The 19,485-nt window shown below is 40.6% G+C and overlaps 1 protein-coding gene across 5 annotated transcripts; it reads right to left on the minus strand.

Annotated features, from left to right (window-relative positions):
* Positions 1-226: 226 nt before the first annotated feature.
* LOC117263558 (major histocompatibility complex class I-related protein 1-like) lies at positions 227-9,507 on the minus strand. Of its 5 annotated transcripts, none has more exons than XM_078175961.1 (7): positions 9,382-9,498; positions 8,801-8,858; positions 7,969-8,238; positions 5,720-6,022; positions 3,574-3,675; positions 1,692-1,709; positions 227-1,493 (listed from the first exon to the last, which is right to left on the minus strand). In XM_078175961.1, the coding sequence occupies exons 3-7, from the start codon at positions 8,003-8,005 to the stop codon at positions 1,444-1,446; spliced, it is 510 nt and encodes a 169-aa protein (XP_078032087.1). In that variant the 5' UTR covers positions 8,006-8,238; positions 8,801-8,858; positions 9,382-9,498; the 3' UTR covers positions 227-1,443. The 5 variants fall into 5 exon arrangements, 4 of the variants coding, with proteins under 4 accessions (XP_078032087.1, XP_033492952.2, XP_078032085.1 ...); XR_013493626.1 differs by lacking the exon at positions 8,801-8,858 and adding an exon at positions 3,939-4,012 and having other exon boundaries at positions 1,480-1,493; positions 9,382-9,507; XM_033637061.2 differs by lacking the exon at positions 8,801-8,858 and having other exon boundaries at positions 9,382-9,507.
* Between the last annotated feature and the right edge of the window lie 9,978 nt (positions 9,508-19,485).

Raw genomic sequence — 19,485 nt, forward strand, 5'->3', positions numbered from 1 at the left:
TCACCAAAAAACATTGCTATTATTATTTTATTGATTTTATGTTTTCTTACCCCGTAAAGCAGCCTTGGGTATCCTGAAAGGACCTACATATATCCATCATAAGTTATTATTATTATCATCAAAGTTCAGTACTCGCTGGCGTGCAGGGAGGATTATTAGACCCAATCTAAAATATTGTTGACTCACAGACTCAAACTGAAAGAGAGAACAGCAACAATGGCAGCTATATGATGTGCCACCAATTTATTAATCATTATTTTTTTCATGAAAAACAAACAAATTCTTCTCCTATGGTGACAACACACCAGATCAGAGTTCCCTTGGATCCATTTATGGAACCGGAGAGAGCCAAACACACTACAGCTTAGCAACACAACAAGAAAACATCTTCACCTCTTTGACACGTCAGAAAAACACAAGTTACTTTGTCACAGGTGAAGAGTGGCCGACCGACTCATCTATTCACTTTACCTATAAACCAGTTTTGAGCATAATAAGCAGTTTTTGCTCACAAAAAAATAACTTATATTAACATTATACACAAGAATATAGCTATGTGATTATGTAAATAAATAAATGCATAAACACCCTTTGCTGTGTTTCACAATTCATTCCATTATTTCTTTTCACACCTCAGCCATGTTTGAAGTTGTCACTGGTGAGCTGTTACCTCCTCACTTTCAGTGTTCATGCTAAGTTTGTCTTCCTTCCTCTACTCAGAGCTGACAATCATATCAGTCTTTTAATCCAACTCTTCTGTAAGAACACTGAATGTTCAGGTAATATTCATATTACTGCAGCTATAGTCACAGATGAGTAGACTCAAGACAAACTTTTGAAAATTGGGGACTTTATTGAAAAACAAAACATCAGCACCAAAATAAAGAGCATGGTTATCAGTACACAGTAAAACATGCCAAAGGTTGTGTGGATTCCTATAGAAGCCCAGTAGCCCAGTTCCTATAGAAGCCCAGTATTCATGTTTGACCTTTCATTAGGTCCTAGGTTAGCTGTGGCGTTATAAATCTGAGCCCTCTGACAGGCGACACCATTCTCTGACTCTGCCCTAACGAATCTTTAAGCTGCCTTTAAATCCTTCACTCACCTAAGCAAAGAGCTGAAACTCTGCTGCCTTATATCTCCATCATATCTGCTCAGGCTAAACTACAGTAGCTGGCCCAACTGGCTTAAAAACTTCATGACTGCCGTGGTCCGCTCAACTGTCCAACCACCATCACTGTCTATGTGGTTCCTCCAGTCATACCAGTAGCTACTACTTAGCAACCCCTGTGATAAACTTTTCATGAATCATGTCTCTTCACCTGTCCTGTCTAATCCACCACAAGAGGTGATTTTCAGCACTGCATTCAGTCTCTACATGTTGACAGAAACCTGTAATTCATTTATTCTGAAGCCATAAAATATTCCAAAATAATCAGTCAGTCAGGTTTCTGGATTGAGTTCCTCAGAGAGCTCAGAGCTGCTGTCAGGAGCTGTGAGGTCAGAAACAAAATGTTAGTGTGAAACTGTGTGAAGTCCACTCATCCTGCTCTGAACTTTTATGAACAGTAAATACAGGAAACAGTCTCGGAAAAAGTTCATCTGCACAATAAATGTGAATCCTGTTTTAATCTGCAGCATAAAGTGTGTATCAGATCAGTAGAAATAGAATAAGAGTAAGTTTTACTTACGAGATGGGAGACATTGGGCTGAAATCAAAACAAAAGACAAATAATTTCAGTTGCAGTTGGAAATGCCAGAATATCTTTTGTCACCTTATCCCCAATGAGTATGATCCCCTCTGAAACTGAAAATCAATTAATACCACCCTTCTGTTCAGTCCTTACTGTGCTATCTCTGCCAGGCATAAACCTGGAGGGGATCATACATTTGGTTGTGTGGGAGTGTGTCTATCTGTCTGTCCACAGCCAAATTCAAAAACTACTGGACCCATCAGCCTAATATTTTGTGAGTACATTTTTGACTGTATACTGAAGGACCTCTCATACTTGTAGTGGTTCTCAGTTGTTGTATTATTGACTGTTTCATACCGTCACTGACTGCTGACTTCTCACTCCTCTTAACCAGCTGGTTGTTAGCCACAAGTTCTCTGGAAATTACTAAAAACTGGTATCTGCATATGTATGCATAATCTGTAGTCCGTTTGTAGTTCTAATATTGTATAGTATTGACCAATCACGTTTGAGTGGCAGGTAAACAGTCCATGTGGAGAGGCAGAACACATTAGCTGAAATGCAACTTAGGAACCCATCAGCTATCATCTAACGAGTTAGCTTTATGTAAGCTTTATTGAAAATGTATCTACATTCATATGCTGATATCTGCTTACAGAGATCTGCCGCAATGACCCACACAGAGAAGAAGAAATCTTGGCCCTGATATCCACTTCCTACATCTGAACTTTCAAAATATTGACCGTTGCCCATCAGACTGATACTGATCGGTTCCAAGATTACATTCATTTGTGGTGATTAGCCACATGGTTGTGTGAGGGTGTAGAAAAAGACACACATGTGCACACACACACAAACAAAACCAGTGCTCTCCTTTTGTAGACCAGGACACAAGCTGTTAACAAAAGTTTATTTTACTCACTATAATATTTAATAGCAGAAAGAGACTCCTTCCCCATGGACTACGGGTGTCTTTTGGTCTGACTGCCGACTACGTGGCTCGCCACTAAAGCGTGACGTCAGATTGCATTTCTCCAAAAGTTGGCTAGATCCACCACCCACATTCAAATGAATGGGAGGGCTGGTGCTTTCACTGCAACAATTAATTTAATATGAATACAGCCTAAAACAAATCAAGCTTTACCGTCTATTGCAGGTCACATTTAGGTTTTCTTTGTGACTCATAAACTGACATCCATAAAGACGGTTGGTCTCATTTTGCAGATTAATTCTATACCAGGCTTTATTCCATCCACCGCACAGTGTTGTACCACACCAGGAGCCTTTTAGATGCAGAGCCTTTTGCCTGCATGATTTTTTAGACTTTGAGATTTTCTTGATTTGGTCATTTTTCCTTGATAATTGTGCTTCTACCTAAGTTGAAGGCTAAATTGTTTCTTTTTTGGTCTATTCTTATCCTGTTTATTGTTGTTATTTCCTACTTAGTTGTGTTGTAGCTCACAAAGTAGAAACCATGAAAAGTCTAGTTATGGATGACATGGATCAACAACCGTCAACAATGGACGAGGCGTGTATTTTTATTAGCCTCTGAGGAATGAGGTCTGCTGGAACTATCAGAATTATCTAGAGTGGTCACAATCTCTGCCAGGCAGCTGCTTGGCTGCCTGGCAGAGATCTGCACTCTATTGACTGCACTTTCTATTTTTCTTATCTCCTCTCCCATATTATCATGGCATAGTCATATTAGTTTGACTCACAGGCTTTAAGCCCAACAACACTTACTGTTAGTTGCTTCAAATTATGGGATGCAGTTAACTGATGCATGTTTCAATTTACAACCTGGATAAAAGCATCAACTAAAATCAAAGTTCTGGAAAAAAACAATTAAATAGTTGGTCTTTCCATTTTTATCTCTCACCTGTCTTCTTTTTGTAAATGACAAATCCAGTGGCAGCGATGAGGATGAGAGCAAGAACAATCACTGCAGCAGTGATGGGGACGGTCATGTCACTGGGCTTCTCTGTTGAACAACAACAACAACAACAACAAAACTTACGATCAGTACAGACAAAGCAGGTCAGAACAGAGGCACATCCATCCATCCAGTGTTTCATTAATACATTTGGATTTGTTGCTGTGAACTAAGACTGAATTAGAGTCCAGTTAATACAGGATAATTGGCTGTTACCTTAAAAGTGTGTGTCTGTAAAAATATATGAAAACCCTCGTGTTGGATTTAAAAGCCGACACTGTGGAAAATAATGTATAAAATAGAATTAACACCTCGCAGGGGTAAACCTCAGTGAACCAGTCATCTTGCAGTTACGGTTTACATCCATGTCTGTTGTGCAAAAGACCTGTGGATGAAAAGGAGGCTGTCACTGTTGCTAGGCAGAATACAACACAACCCCTGCAGACTGGACCAGGAATCCCTGCCTACTAACAGAGTGACACCTGTAGCCAGTTTTCTCATTTATTTTATCTTCTCTCCTTCGTGGGTGTTGGCTGATCACTGGTAACACAACTAATTCCACCATCAGTAAAAAGATGTTAACTGCATCAGACACCTCAACATATATTTTCTCTCAACATAGGTACTTTAAGTCTCCACCATGATGTCACAGTGAAGTTGACCTTTGACCTTTTAGATATAAAATGTTATCACTTAATCATTTTATCCTATTAGACATTTGTGTGAAATTTGGTGAGAAATAGCATATGAATTATTGAGTTACGGACGACAACATGTTTTTTTAAGGTCACAGTGACCTTTGACCACCAAATGCTTATCAGTTCATCTTTGAGCCTAAGTAGATGTTTGTGCCAAATTGAGAAAATTCCCCCAAGGCCTTCTTGGGATTATCGCGTCCATGAGAATGAGATGGACACAAGGTCACAGTGAGCTTGACCTTGGAACACCAAAATCTAAACAGTTCATTGTTGAGCCAAAGAAGATGTTTCTACCAGATTTAAAAAATAAAATTTTCAAGACGTCCATGAGCTATGGGATAGATGGACAACCCGGACACATAATGCCTTTGGCCACGGCTATCGCCAGCACAGATGCATTACAAATTAATAAACACTTTCACATTTAAATGCATTCATGTAAAAAGTTTGGGAGAAATATTATCTTTTTTGGAATGAGGGTAAAAACCAGAATAATTTCTCCATGTAAACATGTAGTCAATGTGGCCTGTAAAATGCTTGAAAACTTTCTATGACCTTAAGAAAATCAAACAGTCTTGTTAGGCTCAGATGATCTGACCACTGGTTCTGGGGCAAGCAACGTGCTTTAAGAATCATTAGCTTTATGAAAAAGACTTCCCAGTCACAGGGGGACAAAAGCAAAATACCAAACAAACCATAAGCCCCTTTTACACAGAGACTGCACAATAGAGCCACTACAAAGTCGTTTCTTTATGCGTCCTTTGCATTTTTACACAGAACCAAACAACGACAGCATCATGCTGCTGCACTGTGTGATTTTAGACAGCATCCTGGCATCGTGGAATAAAAAAAAAACATGACTGGCGTGACATGTAACATGATAATGTCAGCTTGTAGTGTGACACATAACATATGCGTCAGGTAGCGCTTTATAAAAGATAACAAAAGCATAACATAACAGTAACAATCATTTACCATCCCTGTCACATGGCAGCTGATCTAACCCTTGGAAGGTAAGGAGCTCCCAGACCTCATTGTGTTCCCAATTTGTGGACATTTTCAGCTGCTGTTCTTCTTCTTTGAGTTAGCTGCTAACTGCTATCAGCTACTTTTGAAATCTTCTGGCAGTGGGTCGCACGTATACACGTCACACCCGTCCCATCCATGGTCCTGTCATGCCAGCTGTGCCTTTTACACAGATGCTGCTTAGAGGCTGTTACTACCTCTGCTGCTGGTTTAAAGGTGAGACAACTCTGTCACCTCATTCCTCGATTATACCTTTTATACAAAACAGCGAGGCAGCATAATGGTGTAAAATTCCTGCCTTGAAAAGATGGTGCAAAAGGAGCTATAGACATGCAGTCCCTTTCAGCACCCTCTGATCTCACTCTTACCCATGTTGGTCCTGATCACTGCTTTGTCCAGTTTGGTGACGATGTGGTCCTTCACACCAGAGAGATGAAACACACAGTCGTACCTCCTCCAGTCTTCAGGTGGGACTGATGAAAGGTTCAGGTCAACACTCATCTGGAAGGATCCATCGTGGTTGGGGAGAATCTCTCCGAGCTCCACGCCCTCATGAATCTCCTCTCCATCTTTCCTCCAGAACATCATGGCTCTGTCAGGGTAGAAACCTGTAGCGTGGCAGCTGACTGGAGAGGAGGGAGACTTCTGGAGGAGAGAAACTGAGGGAAGGTCTGCAGACAGAGAGGAAATGTAGAGAAGAAAGGGATAGAGACAATGGAGGGAACGAGAGAGGGGGTACAGAAAGATCAGAAAACCCAACAGTAAAAGATGGACAAAGGAAAGAGGAAGATGAAGAAATTAAACAGGGAAATATCAAGATAAGAAATAGAAATTGGATAACTGGAATAAATAGCAAAGAACAAAGATGGGAAATTGAGAAACAGGAAGAGAGAGAAGCCATTAAAGACATGTGAGTTACATCTTTTTTTGTACAGTAAACCTGGATGCTTGTTCATACCAGTGGTAGATAATTGTTGCTGGTCAATCTAAAAGTGATCTCAATCAACAACAGAAGGTGTGAAAATTCTTCTGGGCAAAAAAAAATGAATGAGTAAATATTCATCAACAATGCTGCTAATAAAACAGACTACAATGTCACTCATACCAAAATGTTTTTCCTCTGAGGGCCATGTTTCCTTGTAAACAAACAACAGTTATATTTCCAGTGTTTCTCACCATAATGCATTGTGTGAATCTTTGAGTTCTAACAAATGTGTTGAATGCATTATTTATTACACCCATTGTTACACCAGCAGCATGATGTGAATCACAACACCATCATGATACAGACAAACAGGAATCCACTTATAATAAGATTGCTCTACAGCACCACTAGAGGTCAAAAACTCCATACGGTTCCTTTAAGTGAACTCAAGACACAACAGATAAGTCAGGCTGATAAAATGTAAACAACTTTTCTGTCAGATAAATGCATGACATGTACAGGCCCATACAATCTTATGAGCTTTAAAAACATACGACTGCTCTACATAACAACCCATCAGCTACACCTACCTTAGCTACCTCCACACTGTCTGTATGTAGACCGAAAAGGGAATTACACCACCATTTAAAAAACTCACTACAGTCAGAGAAGAAGGAGTGTGATTCTACCTTTTCTCAGCAGAGAGCTCTTTCCAATGGCCACATAAACCTTCAGCCACTCAGGACAAACATGAGTTAAGTAGTTTTCATGGTCTATTAGTCTGACTGTGTCACCTGTTACCTTGAACTTGTAAAGATCACTTCATTGTTCTCATATGCCTCCATGGAAAACAGTGAAGTGATCTTTACAAGTTCAAGGTAACAGGTTATGACTAACTGATTTACACATGGTCATTTTGTAGGTGAAACTTTCCTTTAAGATGCCAAACATGAGCTGCAGTGTTACTGGTTGGTGTCCAGCTGAGGACCTCATCTCTCTCCCCCTCACTTCCTGTCATATCTGAGCTGGTGCTATCTTATACCCTTAGTCTTGGATGCAGTCCCAGGTTCCAGTGACCAATACAACTGACAGTTATCCAGGAATTCACTGAATTATCTTTATTGCATAACTTCAAGCAAATTTGGCAAGGGGCAGTACAGAACAACTGAAACTGTACAATTAACTCAAACACTTCTTCATGTCTTATGATTTTTTAAAAAAGTTATTCATGCTTAAGAGACTTTTTTTTTTTTTTTACAAATTCAGTGTTTTCATCTCTCAGATGTTCGGCCATTGTTCTATCAGCTCTGTGGTTGTTTTAACTGCTCACTTTTCTCATGCAGGACAAGGCCGTTTCACAGAGACTGAATATAGCTTCTGTTCTGTCTTTACCGTGCACATAAACTTTAAAAATAACAATGTCATTTACTTTTCTTTACAAAAATAAATGAAATGCTGAGATAAAGGCCTACTGTATGTTTAAAAGAAAAGTTTTCTTACACCCCTTTAGATCAAGACGGCCTTGCAGCCCCTTGTGAAGCTTTGGCTTCCCCTTATAAGGGTAACTGAGGTTGGGAACCAGTGTTCTAAGTGCACTTTTGATTGATTGATGGTTGGGAATGAGTGAGGGTCACTTTACTTTACAGCTAAGACACAGAGCATTTTAACAGTAAGAGTGAAATACAAATGTACCTCCACTTTGGTTGAAGCGCTGCTTCAAGTTGTCCATCCTGGCTTTGTAAGTATGTGGCAGGTTCTCAAAACAGTGTTGAGTGTACCACTCCAACTGCTGCGGATTGTTTTCTAATGCTGTTTTCACCCAGTCCTGTTTTGGTTGTATTATCTTTATATCGGTGTCACAGTAACCCACCAGAAGGTCATCAACCACTGCAGCACCCACAAGCTGTGGGAAGTTTGGGACTCCAGAAGATGCAGTGAGGAAAAACTTCAGGGAGTGTTTTACTGCAGGACAAATGAGGAACATTCAGTTTAAATATACACATCATCATCACTTTCATTATAAATATGATATATTCAGTGTGATCCATTTTAAACTTACAGTCTTACCAAATTCTAAAGCACTGTAGAAGTGAAAGTGAAATAGGATGACCATATTTTGATTTCCAAAAAAGAGGACACTCGGCCGGCCACGACATAGCCTACTTAAATGATACTCGCAGCTTACTCAAAGATGCCTTATCATTTTAATATATTTAAAATTTATATGTATGGATAGAAAATTCAGTCATATTACAAAATAATATCTCTCAAAGACAGAAATTCAGATAGGCCCCAATAGGGGACACATACACACACTAGAGTGTCGCGATCCGAGCCCGACGGTACCCGACGAGTTTGGTCGGGTATTCGGGCTCGGGTCAGATTCGGTCAGCTTTCAGTGAAAATGTAGTGTAAAAATAAATAAAATCCTATTGTCTGTCCTGTTTATTGCTTGGGCACTGTTATTTATGTGACAACACCTGAACATAACACACACAGACACACACTGGCTGATTGTTTCTACCTCTCTCTTCTCTGGAAGTCTCGGAGCTCCAGCCGCCCGCCTCCGCCTTGATTAAACGCTGAAAATAAAATAAAAGAGGGAGACAGGTTTTTCCTATTTTATCTTATTTTGTTTTATTTCTCCCTCTCCTCTCGCTAGAAGCGTCGGACCTCCCGCCTCCCGCTCCCGTCTCAAACACGGAGGTCTGCCTCTCCGCAGCTGAGCACCCACGGCGCACGCCCGGCCTGTTAAATAGCCTGTAACCATAACAACTGTGTGACACAAACTCAGTGCTTTGGTCATTAAATAATGTCGGGCTCGGTTCGGGTCGGACAGAAATATGCGGCCCGTGCCGCACTCTAACACACACACACACACACACACACACACACACGGAAAACCGGACATTATCATCAGTTTATAAAAACCCCCCGGACGCCCCGAACGGGACGTGAAAAGTGGACATGTCCGGGCAAAAGAGGACGTTTGGTCAGCCTAAAGTGAAACTAAACAAGTGTGTCCTGGAGCTACGCAGTAACAGAATAAAAACAAAATACAGAGCTCAGCGGAAAGTGAAGCAAATATTCACAGTGTGATCTCACCTGATGATGACACGTGACACAAGAGAAGCAGCAAAAGTAGATTTTTCATCTTGTTTTGATGAAGAAGTGACCGAGCTGGATCAGCTGTTTATTCTGCTTTTTCCTGGCACTGGGAGGAGTACGGAGGTATATTGGGGCCAAATGTTTTGTACTTGAAAAAATAAAATTTGAAACTGAAAATTCAAGTTGTGATCTTGAATTTTGAAAAATACAAAATAGAAATAAGTTTACAAAAAGTTTTTTCAGGTTAAATATAATTATGATTCACACTGTTTATTATTTTGAATAAATTATTTATTTTCATTTTCCCCTTTATATATTTAGATATTTGAGATCCTATTTCTTTCAGTTGCACATTTTATCTTTTCAGATTCAGATCTTATTTTTTACAGTTTCAAATCTTTTTTTCACTTTCACTTTTTTTCACGGTTTCTGTGGTAACGATAAACAAACCATCTGGTATGGCCCTGGCTAGTTGTTGACCAGTTTCGCGAGTCCTGGTGAGTTCATATCACAAACAGATGCATGGTGTGAGTGCAAGTGCGTTAGCCCTATGCTTAACTTCCAGCTTTGCCAATTCACCACTTAAAGTCGTCAGAAACATTGTATGTTGTCACAACACTACCTCTCATTTTGAACATTTCTCAACATGTGTGCTGGCTCCAGCAGTTGGGCCTGCTGAATCGAGCGCCATCATTGCAAGACTGTATGGCTCTCCATCATTGCGAGCAGACACTGCGCTGCGTTGACAGTGCTACGTGAAAATCGGAAATTTCAGCACTTAAAGTGTGGCTGTTGAAGTGCACAATAACACAGATAACAATATTAACAACAACAATAAAACAGAGTTAGCCATGCAGGATATTTGTGCATGCCGTGCAAATGGAAGTTTGTCAGTGACATCAGTTTTGTCACTGCCAATCACACGGTGTAGCCTATATAAAGTGTTGAGTTGAATTGGTTTAGTTCCTACGTTCCCTGAAGGCAACGTGATAGGGGAAGGTAGCTAGCCTTTTTGTTAAGCTGTCTGTCATGATTCCACACCCCTCTCAGTTGATGCCACGCCTCCACACTAGATCAGGGCCAAAAGTCTGAAACTGAAAAAGAAAGATCTGAAAGTGAAAAAAGATTTGAAACTGTAAAAACTAAGATCTGAATCTGAAAAGATAAAATGTGCAACTGAAAGAAATAGGATCTCAAATATCTAAATATAGGAAAGTGAATCATAATTATATTTAACCTGAAAAAACTTATTGTACACTTATTTTCATTTTGAATACACTGATGTATTTTTCAAAATTCAAGACCAAAACTTGAATTTTCAGTTTCGAATTTGAATTTTTTCAAGTAGGCTACAAAACACTTGGCCCCAGTATAGCTCCATAGAGGACAGAGTGTCTTCTCCTTCTTCTTTTACGTTTTATGGAGGGTGGCAACCAGCATTATGGTGCATTACTGCCACCTACTGTGTTGGAGTGTGAACCACAGTTATTTATCCACACACACACACACACACACACACACAGAATAAATTCTCTTAAGAAGTTGGAACATCTCTGTTCTGACGCAACTAAATTAGGGACTGTACGAAATTTATTGGGGGGGGCGCTAAATCTCCTGTTTCATAAAAAAAAGAGAGAGAAATAAAACTCAGTAGAACTTACAAAAAAACAATGCACAAACTGTAGAGATGCAAATTAACCTGGATGATCAAAGTCAACAAGGAAATAGGTAGGTATAAGGTTATCTCTTAAACTGAAAAGAAATAACGTTGGTGTTAAGTGCCCATAACAAGAACCACAGAAACACATAAGACAAAAACATAAAGAACATAAAGACAATTCCACTTCAGTTTGCCTATAAACCAAAACGCAGTGTAGAGGATGCAAGTCTCATACTTTTGGACACTGTTGCTAAAAATCTGGACTCTGCACACTCACAAACTAGGATTTTATTCATGGATTTCTCTTCTGCTTTTAATACTGTAAACACTAACAACTTCCAGCATTGCCTCTCTGACCTTCAGGTTCACCCGACACTGATTTTATGGATGAAGAGTTTTTTACTGGGCAGACCACAGCAGCTGCTTTTAAATGATTTTAAATCCAGTAAGCTGGTTTTAAACACGAGACTTCCCCAAGGCTGTGTTTTATCCCCCCTTCTCTTCTCTGTTTACACCAACAGCATCACCTGTAGCAGTGAAGGAATGACACTTTTTAAATACACAGTTGACATGGCCCTGGTGGCACACCTGCCTGGCACTGATGCTCTGCCCCTTTACCAGCAGGCAGTCAGCAACCTGGTACAAACATTTGTTGAGTACTCACTGGAGCTCAACATCACAAAGACCAAGGAGCTGTGCTGCGGGGGCAGAGACAAAACAGCATCGCCCCTTTTCCAACCACTCAGCATCCAGGGTCAGCTGGTGGAGCAGGTTCAGACTTTTAAATACATTTTTTTGTTATTCGTCTTTTTTTTCTTTTCTTTTTTTTACATTATTGACTTTTTTCCAGGTTTGCCTAATTTGTCTGGAGTCTTTTCCTACTGATGTCCTCCCATCTCATGCGAGTAGCCTACATGTTGTGATGGGTAAGAAGTTTGACTAACAGATTTATGTAAAAGATGGAAAGTAAAGCCTGTTTTGAGTGGAGTGAAGAACATGTGTAAAGTGTGTGACCCCTAATTAGAGTATTGTTATGTGCTGTGAATGCTCTTTTGCCTGTTTTTTTTTTATAATATGCTGTAATGTTTCAGCTCTGGTGGTTGCATCAGAGCATGTGCTGTACCTGTGTAATTGCAGTAGAAATCCTATCAGAGCTAAATACTATTTTGGGTTTTGATTGATGAGCATGATATGCAGGAAGGTATTATGTAAAAGATAATCAGCACTCATGTGATCATGATTTGTCTCTGTTTCCAAGTAACATGTACATTTGTTGTCATAAGAATGGACGTTGCTGACCACAGTGAACCAGGCAGGGGACCTCTAGTTCCACAATTTCCAACACCAGTGTCAGCAGGTAATTTATCCTGAACAATAACTGCCTCCAAAATATCACTGTTTAGACAACAAATTTAGTCTAACTCTGTGACAGTGATATGAATATATCATTTGGAGGTTCCTTTGCACCAACCTCCCCTTTTTCTTCTTTATTTCTTTAAATTACATTTTCAGCATGGGTGAATGAAATAGACCCCCGGAGAGTGTGTGAGTTGTTCCGAGAAGAACTGCTGCACCGTAAGGCCGAATTCCCACATCTCGTTCTGTCACTCGACATGTTTGATGCAGAAGAACAGGACATCTCACTGATTTCATTCTATAAACAACATCATGTTAACTGGGCTGCTCCATTGAAGTGCAAGCTGAGAGGTATTAATAACAAGTGCACCTTTTTTTAATTATAGATGGTCATGTGGAATGAATTTAGACAGTTCTTTACTTTAAATCATGGGAGTTGAGTGCATGTTCCTTAATCCACAGAAGACAGACTGTGTTTTAAATATATATTGGATATCATCTGGTTGATTGTACTTTTCATCTGAGATCATCTTAATTTTCAAGGAGATGCAGCAGTTGGCGAAGGTGTCAAAAGACATGTTTTGTCAATGGCCATGCAGAAACTCAAGACTGGCTTCTCTATAAATTTAGGTTTGTATGTGTAGAGAGTGTGCACATTACCTTCTGTAAAAATATCTGCCTTTTTCAACATGTAATTGCACTGTTGATTGTAGCCTATTCCTTCGACACTAATTTTATCAAATGGCAAAATAGTGTTGACATGTAAACACTCAGCTTCATTTAGATAAAACTCCAAATAGTGAGTTTTGGTTTTTAACTGTGATCATGCATGTTTTCAAACAGTCTGACTTACATGTGATGGCATTAGACATAGATATACTTTATTGTTCCCATGGAGAACTTTGACTTGGACTCCAGTAAGCTAGACCTGTTGAAATCCATGGGCACCCAACAGTAAACAGATTATATCAAAGATCACACAGAACACGAAAGATCACGAAATATATAATACAGAAAAAGCATCCATGAGGAATCAATGAGTTCATTTGTCTATCCTGCAGCACAGCCTCTGTAACCTCTGCTAATTTTATGCTATTTAAATGTTAAACTAATACAGGCACAAAGGAGTTCTTAAACTGATTCATTTTACACCTCTGCGCTAGTGCACTCTGCCTGACATGACAGTAAAAGTTCATACTTTGAGTACAGAGTGTGAGATGGAGAAAAGAGGATTCTGATTACCTGTTAAAATCTACACTGATCTCTAAATACTTTTTCTTCTTTTTTTAGTAAGGCTCTGCTGCTCTTACAAACATTTTTGAAGGGGAAAAAGAACATTGGGTTCCCTTTTCTTTCCTGCATGGTGGTATCTGTTTATCAGGACTCAGTTTGCCTGTGGTGACTCTGTTGACTGGTGGGAGCACTGACGCCGCAAGACTGTCCTGATCTTGATCATCGTGAAACTATTGGTTTTGTGAGTACCACTCATTCATGGCTTAGTCCTGGGATCTTTGGATTGATTGATGTGAGTTGAAAAATAAATAAAATAAAAGTTTTTGCTTCCAAAAGCAATATGCGCTCAAAATAGTAATACATTTGTATCAAAAAAACGCTGTCTGTAAAAAAGTCAGACCTCACAATCACTTGGCGCTATTTACTCTCCCTTCGTATCACTGCGCGCTGCTGCCTGTTGACAGCTGCGCACCTTCTATCAGCTGTTTGACGGTCGAATCGTTGATGTAAACATGTCTGACTACGAAGAAAGCGATGAAGACATTCCTTTTAACATAGACCCAAAGGGATACCTTTATGAACCTGAATATACAGATGCCGAACTTCGTCAGATGGAGTTAGAATGGGCAGAGAGAGAGAGAGAGGGAGGACAGAGAAGCGGTCCAAGCCGAAGTTGGGGCAACAGTGGTAGCTGCAAGAGACAGGGTAGGCGATGCCACAGATGCAAAATCTCTCTATATCCAATGAGGAGGCTAGCGTACTAGCTTCTGTCTGCATCACTCACCATCAAGACTTTCCCGCAATCCTGAATGATGGTGTCTTGCAGACCTTTTTCCACATTCCCAAAGTCGACTGGAAAAAGCGACCCAGGCCAGCTGGACCTGATGGTCAGCTGTCGTGTTGACTATCTCTTATAAGAAAGTTATGGAATTTGTTAGAAGTTGTGCAGGTTTTTTGGTAGCTGAATTTTATTACTTGGTACATTGTGGTGACCAATTATACAATTGTATATGTCCTATTAGGGCATACTGTATTCATTAGTAGAATATGAGTGTAGATAATACTACACCAAACAGGCTACATATCATCAAGCATCCAAATACAGTCATAATCAATCAAATGAGCAAAATAGACCACCGCACACGAACAGACTTTACAGAAATTTTATTGTGAGTGAGCGACGCGTTTCGCCTGTAGGTTCTTCAGGTTCTCGCTCACAATAAAGTTTCAGTAAAGTCTGTCCGTGTGCCGTGGTCTATTTTGCTCATTTGACTTTGCATTCCTACCTGCACCTCACTATTACACCGGCTGTGCACGGGGAGATCTGTTTACACTCATAATCAAATTTATCTTGCAATTGTGCACTTTGCAGTTCATATACAGTATGCACAGACTTATCATGTTATGCTGTTTTGTATTTCAGACAGTACAGGCTGGTTGCCTATCGCATCATAATAGAATGGGCCCTAAAAGGAGAGAAGCTCGGTCCAGGCAACAGGAGAGTTCTTCCCTCATGTGTGGTGGACCTCATAAGTAAAACATATCCACCACCAAATGGACAATATGCAGGGTTCAGGGAATCTGAGGAAGCACTGCATTTGTTTTAGATGTTTTAAACATAAAAGTTTTCGAAGACATTCTGTACATTTTGTGTTACATTGACCATTTTTATTGAAAATACATTTTTTAACAATATTTTGTAAAAACAAAAACAAAACACAAACAGAAATGCACCACCTATGTAAGTTTACTTGTTTCAGTCCTGTTTATTGCCGACATAATAAAACTAAGTTTTCTAAGACACCAGATGTGATAGTATTATTACTCATAAAATAATATAATAAACAGCAGCAGTCAGAAAGACCTCTTTTTAGCATGCTTACACATACATGTGGAAAACTCCAACATGCCCAGAAAAAATCTTTTACACCTTTTTTTCTTGTATTTTGACTACAAAATAAATCAGGCAAGAGATTATGACATCTTGCCAAAAATATAAGGAAGGAGAGCATAAATAACTTGCACTGGATGTAAAAGTTTTAGACAGTAACTAAAGAGTACACCTCAGACAGTTCTGCTTTTATGTTTGGTAAACATGGGAAACCAAAACTATGACTTTCTCAGACTCAGACACCAGGGGCCTGTCTTACGAAGCAGGATTAATGTCTTAGCGAGGTAACTTCAGGGTTAACCCTGGGTTTTCGGTCTCACGAAGCCGGTTCAGTTCTTATCGGAGTAGATCACCATGGTAACTTACTCTGAACGGCTATCCTGCTCTGGAGCAGGGTAAGTTCAGGGTTGAATCAGATCCTATAAAAAGCACCACCCACTGGCCAATCAGCTGTTCGGAAAAAAATGACTCCGCTGACAGAAATGCAGCCCAGTCATGACGGGAAGTTTAATTCATTTGATTGATTTTGATTTGAAAGTTTATTTTGAATGTTAAAAAAGAAAAGAAAGCAACAACAACAGGCAATGAAAAGATTGTTCAAAAAGGAGTGGAAAGAAGTCGAAATTTCATCCCACCCCTTCATAAGAAAGAAACTGATCATTTGCGGACACTTAATAGTACCATTAATTAGTGCCAACGTTTTTTTTGTTGGAGGAAATGATCCCTGTTAAAGATAATGGGCCTAATTGACAGCTTTGCTGCTGGAAATGTGGAAAGTAGCCTATATGTCTACACTTCATGGTGTTTGAGGGATTTTCCTTTTTGTTTTTTAAAGAGGGAGACTAGGTATATTTCGGCGCAGCTGTTAATTTCTAACACAGCTCAATATCAGGATGATTTTATTCAGACTATCAATTTGGTGTTGATATGATTTAATTGTGGCGTCAGCTTTAAGCTTTATTGTAGCATATATAACGTTATGACAAAGAAGACCAATTTATCAGACGCAATGATATTAGACGATAATTGTAATACACGCAATTCATCTGCGCAGCATTGATTTCATGGGATTCAAGGGTGTGATCAGTGTCAGATGTACAGGTACAGGTACTGTAGCTACTTGAACCAGTGATGAGTAATTTAACCTACACATAATTTTATTTGTTACCTTGTCTTGATTTTTCCCTCTCTCCTCCTCTATTTCTTCTTTCCTGACCCGTTTTTTTTCCTTCTCTATTATGTGATTTCATTGATGTTTTGACAGGGGAATTTCTTTGATAAGCTTTTAGTGGCTTCTAACCTCTCCGGCACTTTTCTTTTTTTAATCTTGTAAATTTTATACTGTGTTTTTAACATTATGTGCAAATAAACTAATCTAAACAAAAACTAAACATTATTCATCCCGTTACGCGTTGCCACGCATGTTTCCTCCTCCTGCAGCTGCCACGGTGTTGGCCTTTTCTGTAATGTTGCTTTTCTCCTCCTCATATTTTAGTAGAATTAATCTCTGATCCTCACGAGAAATACTTTTTTTTCCCTCACATACGGCGCTCTGTGAGGACGCTCAGTGACGCTGCGCTTCTCTCATGATTGTGATTGGTCCGCTGCGTGCGCGTTCACGGCTCTTGATAAAGCAACCCTGGGTTGAGTTACCGAGTTGATATCCAGTGTCGTGATACCGATTATCCTGATTGCCATTGTTAGGGTTAGTCAACTCAGGATAGGTCTGGGTAACCCAGGAAAGGTTGATCTCGCTTCGTGATACAGGCCCCAGGTTTATCACCTGCATCTTTTGTTGGAAAACATGATGCATGTTGTGCCACCAAGTCGTCTTTGTTTGGCTTTGGAGTGGGAGCAATGTTGGCTGGTATGTTGACTGGAGGATGGATGTGGAACTGCTGATCTCCAAGCCTGATATTCTTATCAAGCCGCCATTGAATGACCTGCTGCACCAAGTCTTTTCTAAAACCCTGAGTTGTTGACTCATAGAGCTTCCTTACAATCCACTGGTTTGATTGCTTGGAGTGGATTGCATTGTATTTTTCTTTTCCTGGGAAGGAGGAGATGATGATGAGCATGCTACATGTGCATTACTTTGGTATGAAAATGAATAAACTGTGATATATTCCAGTCTTTCTCAACCTGAGGGTCAGGACCCCCTAGTGGGTCATGAGATAAATGGCAGGGGTCTCCAAGTCATAATTCTAATGTGGCAACACGAGGGGGTGATTATTAATTTATATAGTAGGGGATCTCTTTACCGACAACGCCACCTTGGGGTAGGGCCCAAGGACCCATATTAAAGGTGAACTATCACCAGAAAGACACTCAGGTTCGTTCGTTCAGGGAGGCAGGAGACGGAGTTCAATGATCATAAAAAAAATATTTTATTAATTAAAACAACGGGGTTTGGCACAATAACCAAAAAAAGGAGAAGAGAGCCCAACTAGGGGATACAGACTGAGGCTTACCGGCTGGAGGAGGGGGTGACAAGGGGGAGTGAAGTCCAAAAAGAAAAGGGAGAGCACCCCAAACACACAGAAAGAACATGAAGTGCACACAAAGCAAATCTTGAACAGGGGTCACACAGCACACAGGGGATCACCACCACCCAAGGAAACCACCACCACCACCGTCGGCCTTCAGCTGTAGGGGAAAAAGGAGAGACATAGTCAAGACTCAAGTATAAAAAAAAAGAAAACAAACAATATCCAATAACATAAGGAAACAAATTGTAATGGATTAATAAACTGACAAATATGGATTTAGATCAATAATAAATCAACCAAACAAAAGAAACACAAAGGAAACTAAGGAGTCTCTGGCCAGAGATATCAACTCAACAGTTAATCATCATAACTGATATACACAAATAACTGAGGACTCAAACTGAGGAGTTCCCCTCCCAAATGAAACTTAATTACAATAAGTTCCCCAAAACAAAACAAGGAACTAAACTAAGAAATTCAAGGAAATCGACCAATGATTAAATAAGAAAATAAACAAAACAATTAAGCCAAACCTTGATTAACACTCACACATACACACACACACACACACACACACACACACACACACACAGCCCAGTCCAGATGGGTGCTGAAAGTCCTGATTGAGCTCGTGGCGTCCCACTGATCGGAAGCCCGGTCAGCACGAGCAGCAGCCACACGCATCCAGCAGCACCACACCCGCAGAAGCAGGAGAGCAAGCCGACAGCAGGAAGCAGGTTGACACACACGCAGCCGACGGGAAGCCCAGTCCAAGCCGGCGAAGCAGCAGCAACAGCGAAGCAGCGATAGCCGCAGTAACAGTAGTAGCAGTGGTAGCAGCGGCAGCAGTAGCCGTGGCTAAAAGACCATAATTAAACAGCAATGCTCCTACTTAGCTTAGCGTTCGTGTGTTCTGGTGGCCAGCTGGGTAGAACCGGCGTCCGCCCAAAGAGGGAGAGGGGTGAAGAGAGTCACTGCGGCAGGGGAAGGCAGCCACTGCGTATCCCCCGTGCAGCAGGCTACGCTCCGGTCGGCAGCGATAGACCACCCTGGATAATCGCCTCGACTGCAGGTGAGACGCCAGACCTAATGAAAAGGTTACGGTTTCAGATACATAACACGCAGCCGAATATAAATACAATGCTAAGGTGTGCATACCTGTATTCTGCAGCGAGCGGCGAGTGCAACGACCTGGAAGTGGGCGGGGCGAAGAGGCAGGAAGCGAGAGGTCAGGAGGAGGGACACGGCCTTCCTTTATCCCCTTCGCCTGAGCGGTGATAGGCTAATAGCCCAGAAAGGGCGTGGTGAAGCCACAACTTGCATTCAGTGTGGCAGTGGTATCTCATACCACTACAATCCACCCCCCCCATTTTCATCGTCGACCCGACGATGCTCCTAACAGAGCGTGTCTCTAAGACCATGGTCTAAAGAAAGCAGACACAGCATTCGACTGAACGGCTGAGGACACAGCC

Source organism: Epinephelus lanceolatus, chromosome 16 (genome assembly GCF_041903045.1).
Source record: "Epinephelus lanceolatus isolate andai-2023 chromosome 16, ASM4190304v1, whole genome shotgun sequence".
Taxonomy (NCBI): Eukaryota; Metazoa; Chordata; class Actinopteri; order Perciformes; family Serranidae; genus Epinephelus; species Epinephelus lanceolatus.

Coding starts and splice junctions, on each gene's coding strand:
- LOC117263558 (XM_033637061.2), bottom strand. CDS start 9,430: ATGAAAAATCTACTTTTGCTGCTTCTCTTGTGTCACGTGTCATCATCA. Junction 6,023..7,968: donor GCGCTTCAACCAAAGTGGAG/GTACATTTGTAT, acceptor CTCTGTCTGCAG/ACCTTCCCTCAGTTTCTCTC. Junction 3,676..5,719: donor AGTGATCAGGACCAACATGG/GTAAGAGTGAGA, acceptor GTTGTTCAACAG/AGAAGCCCAGTGACATGACC.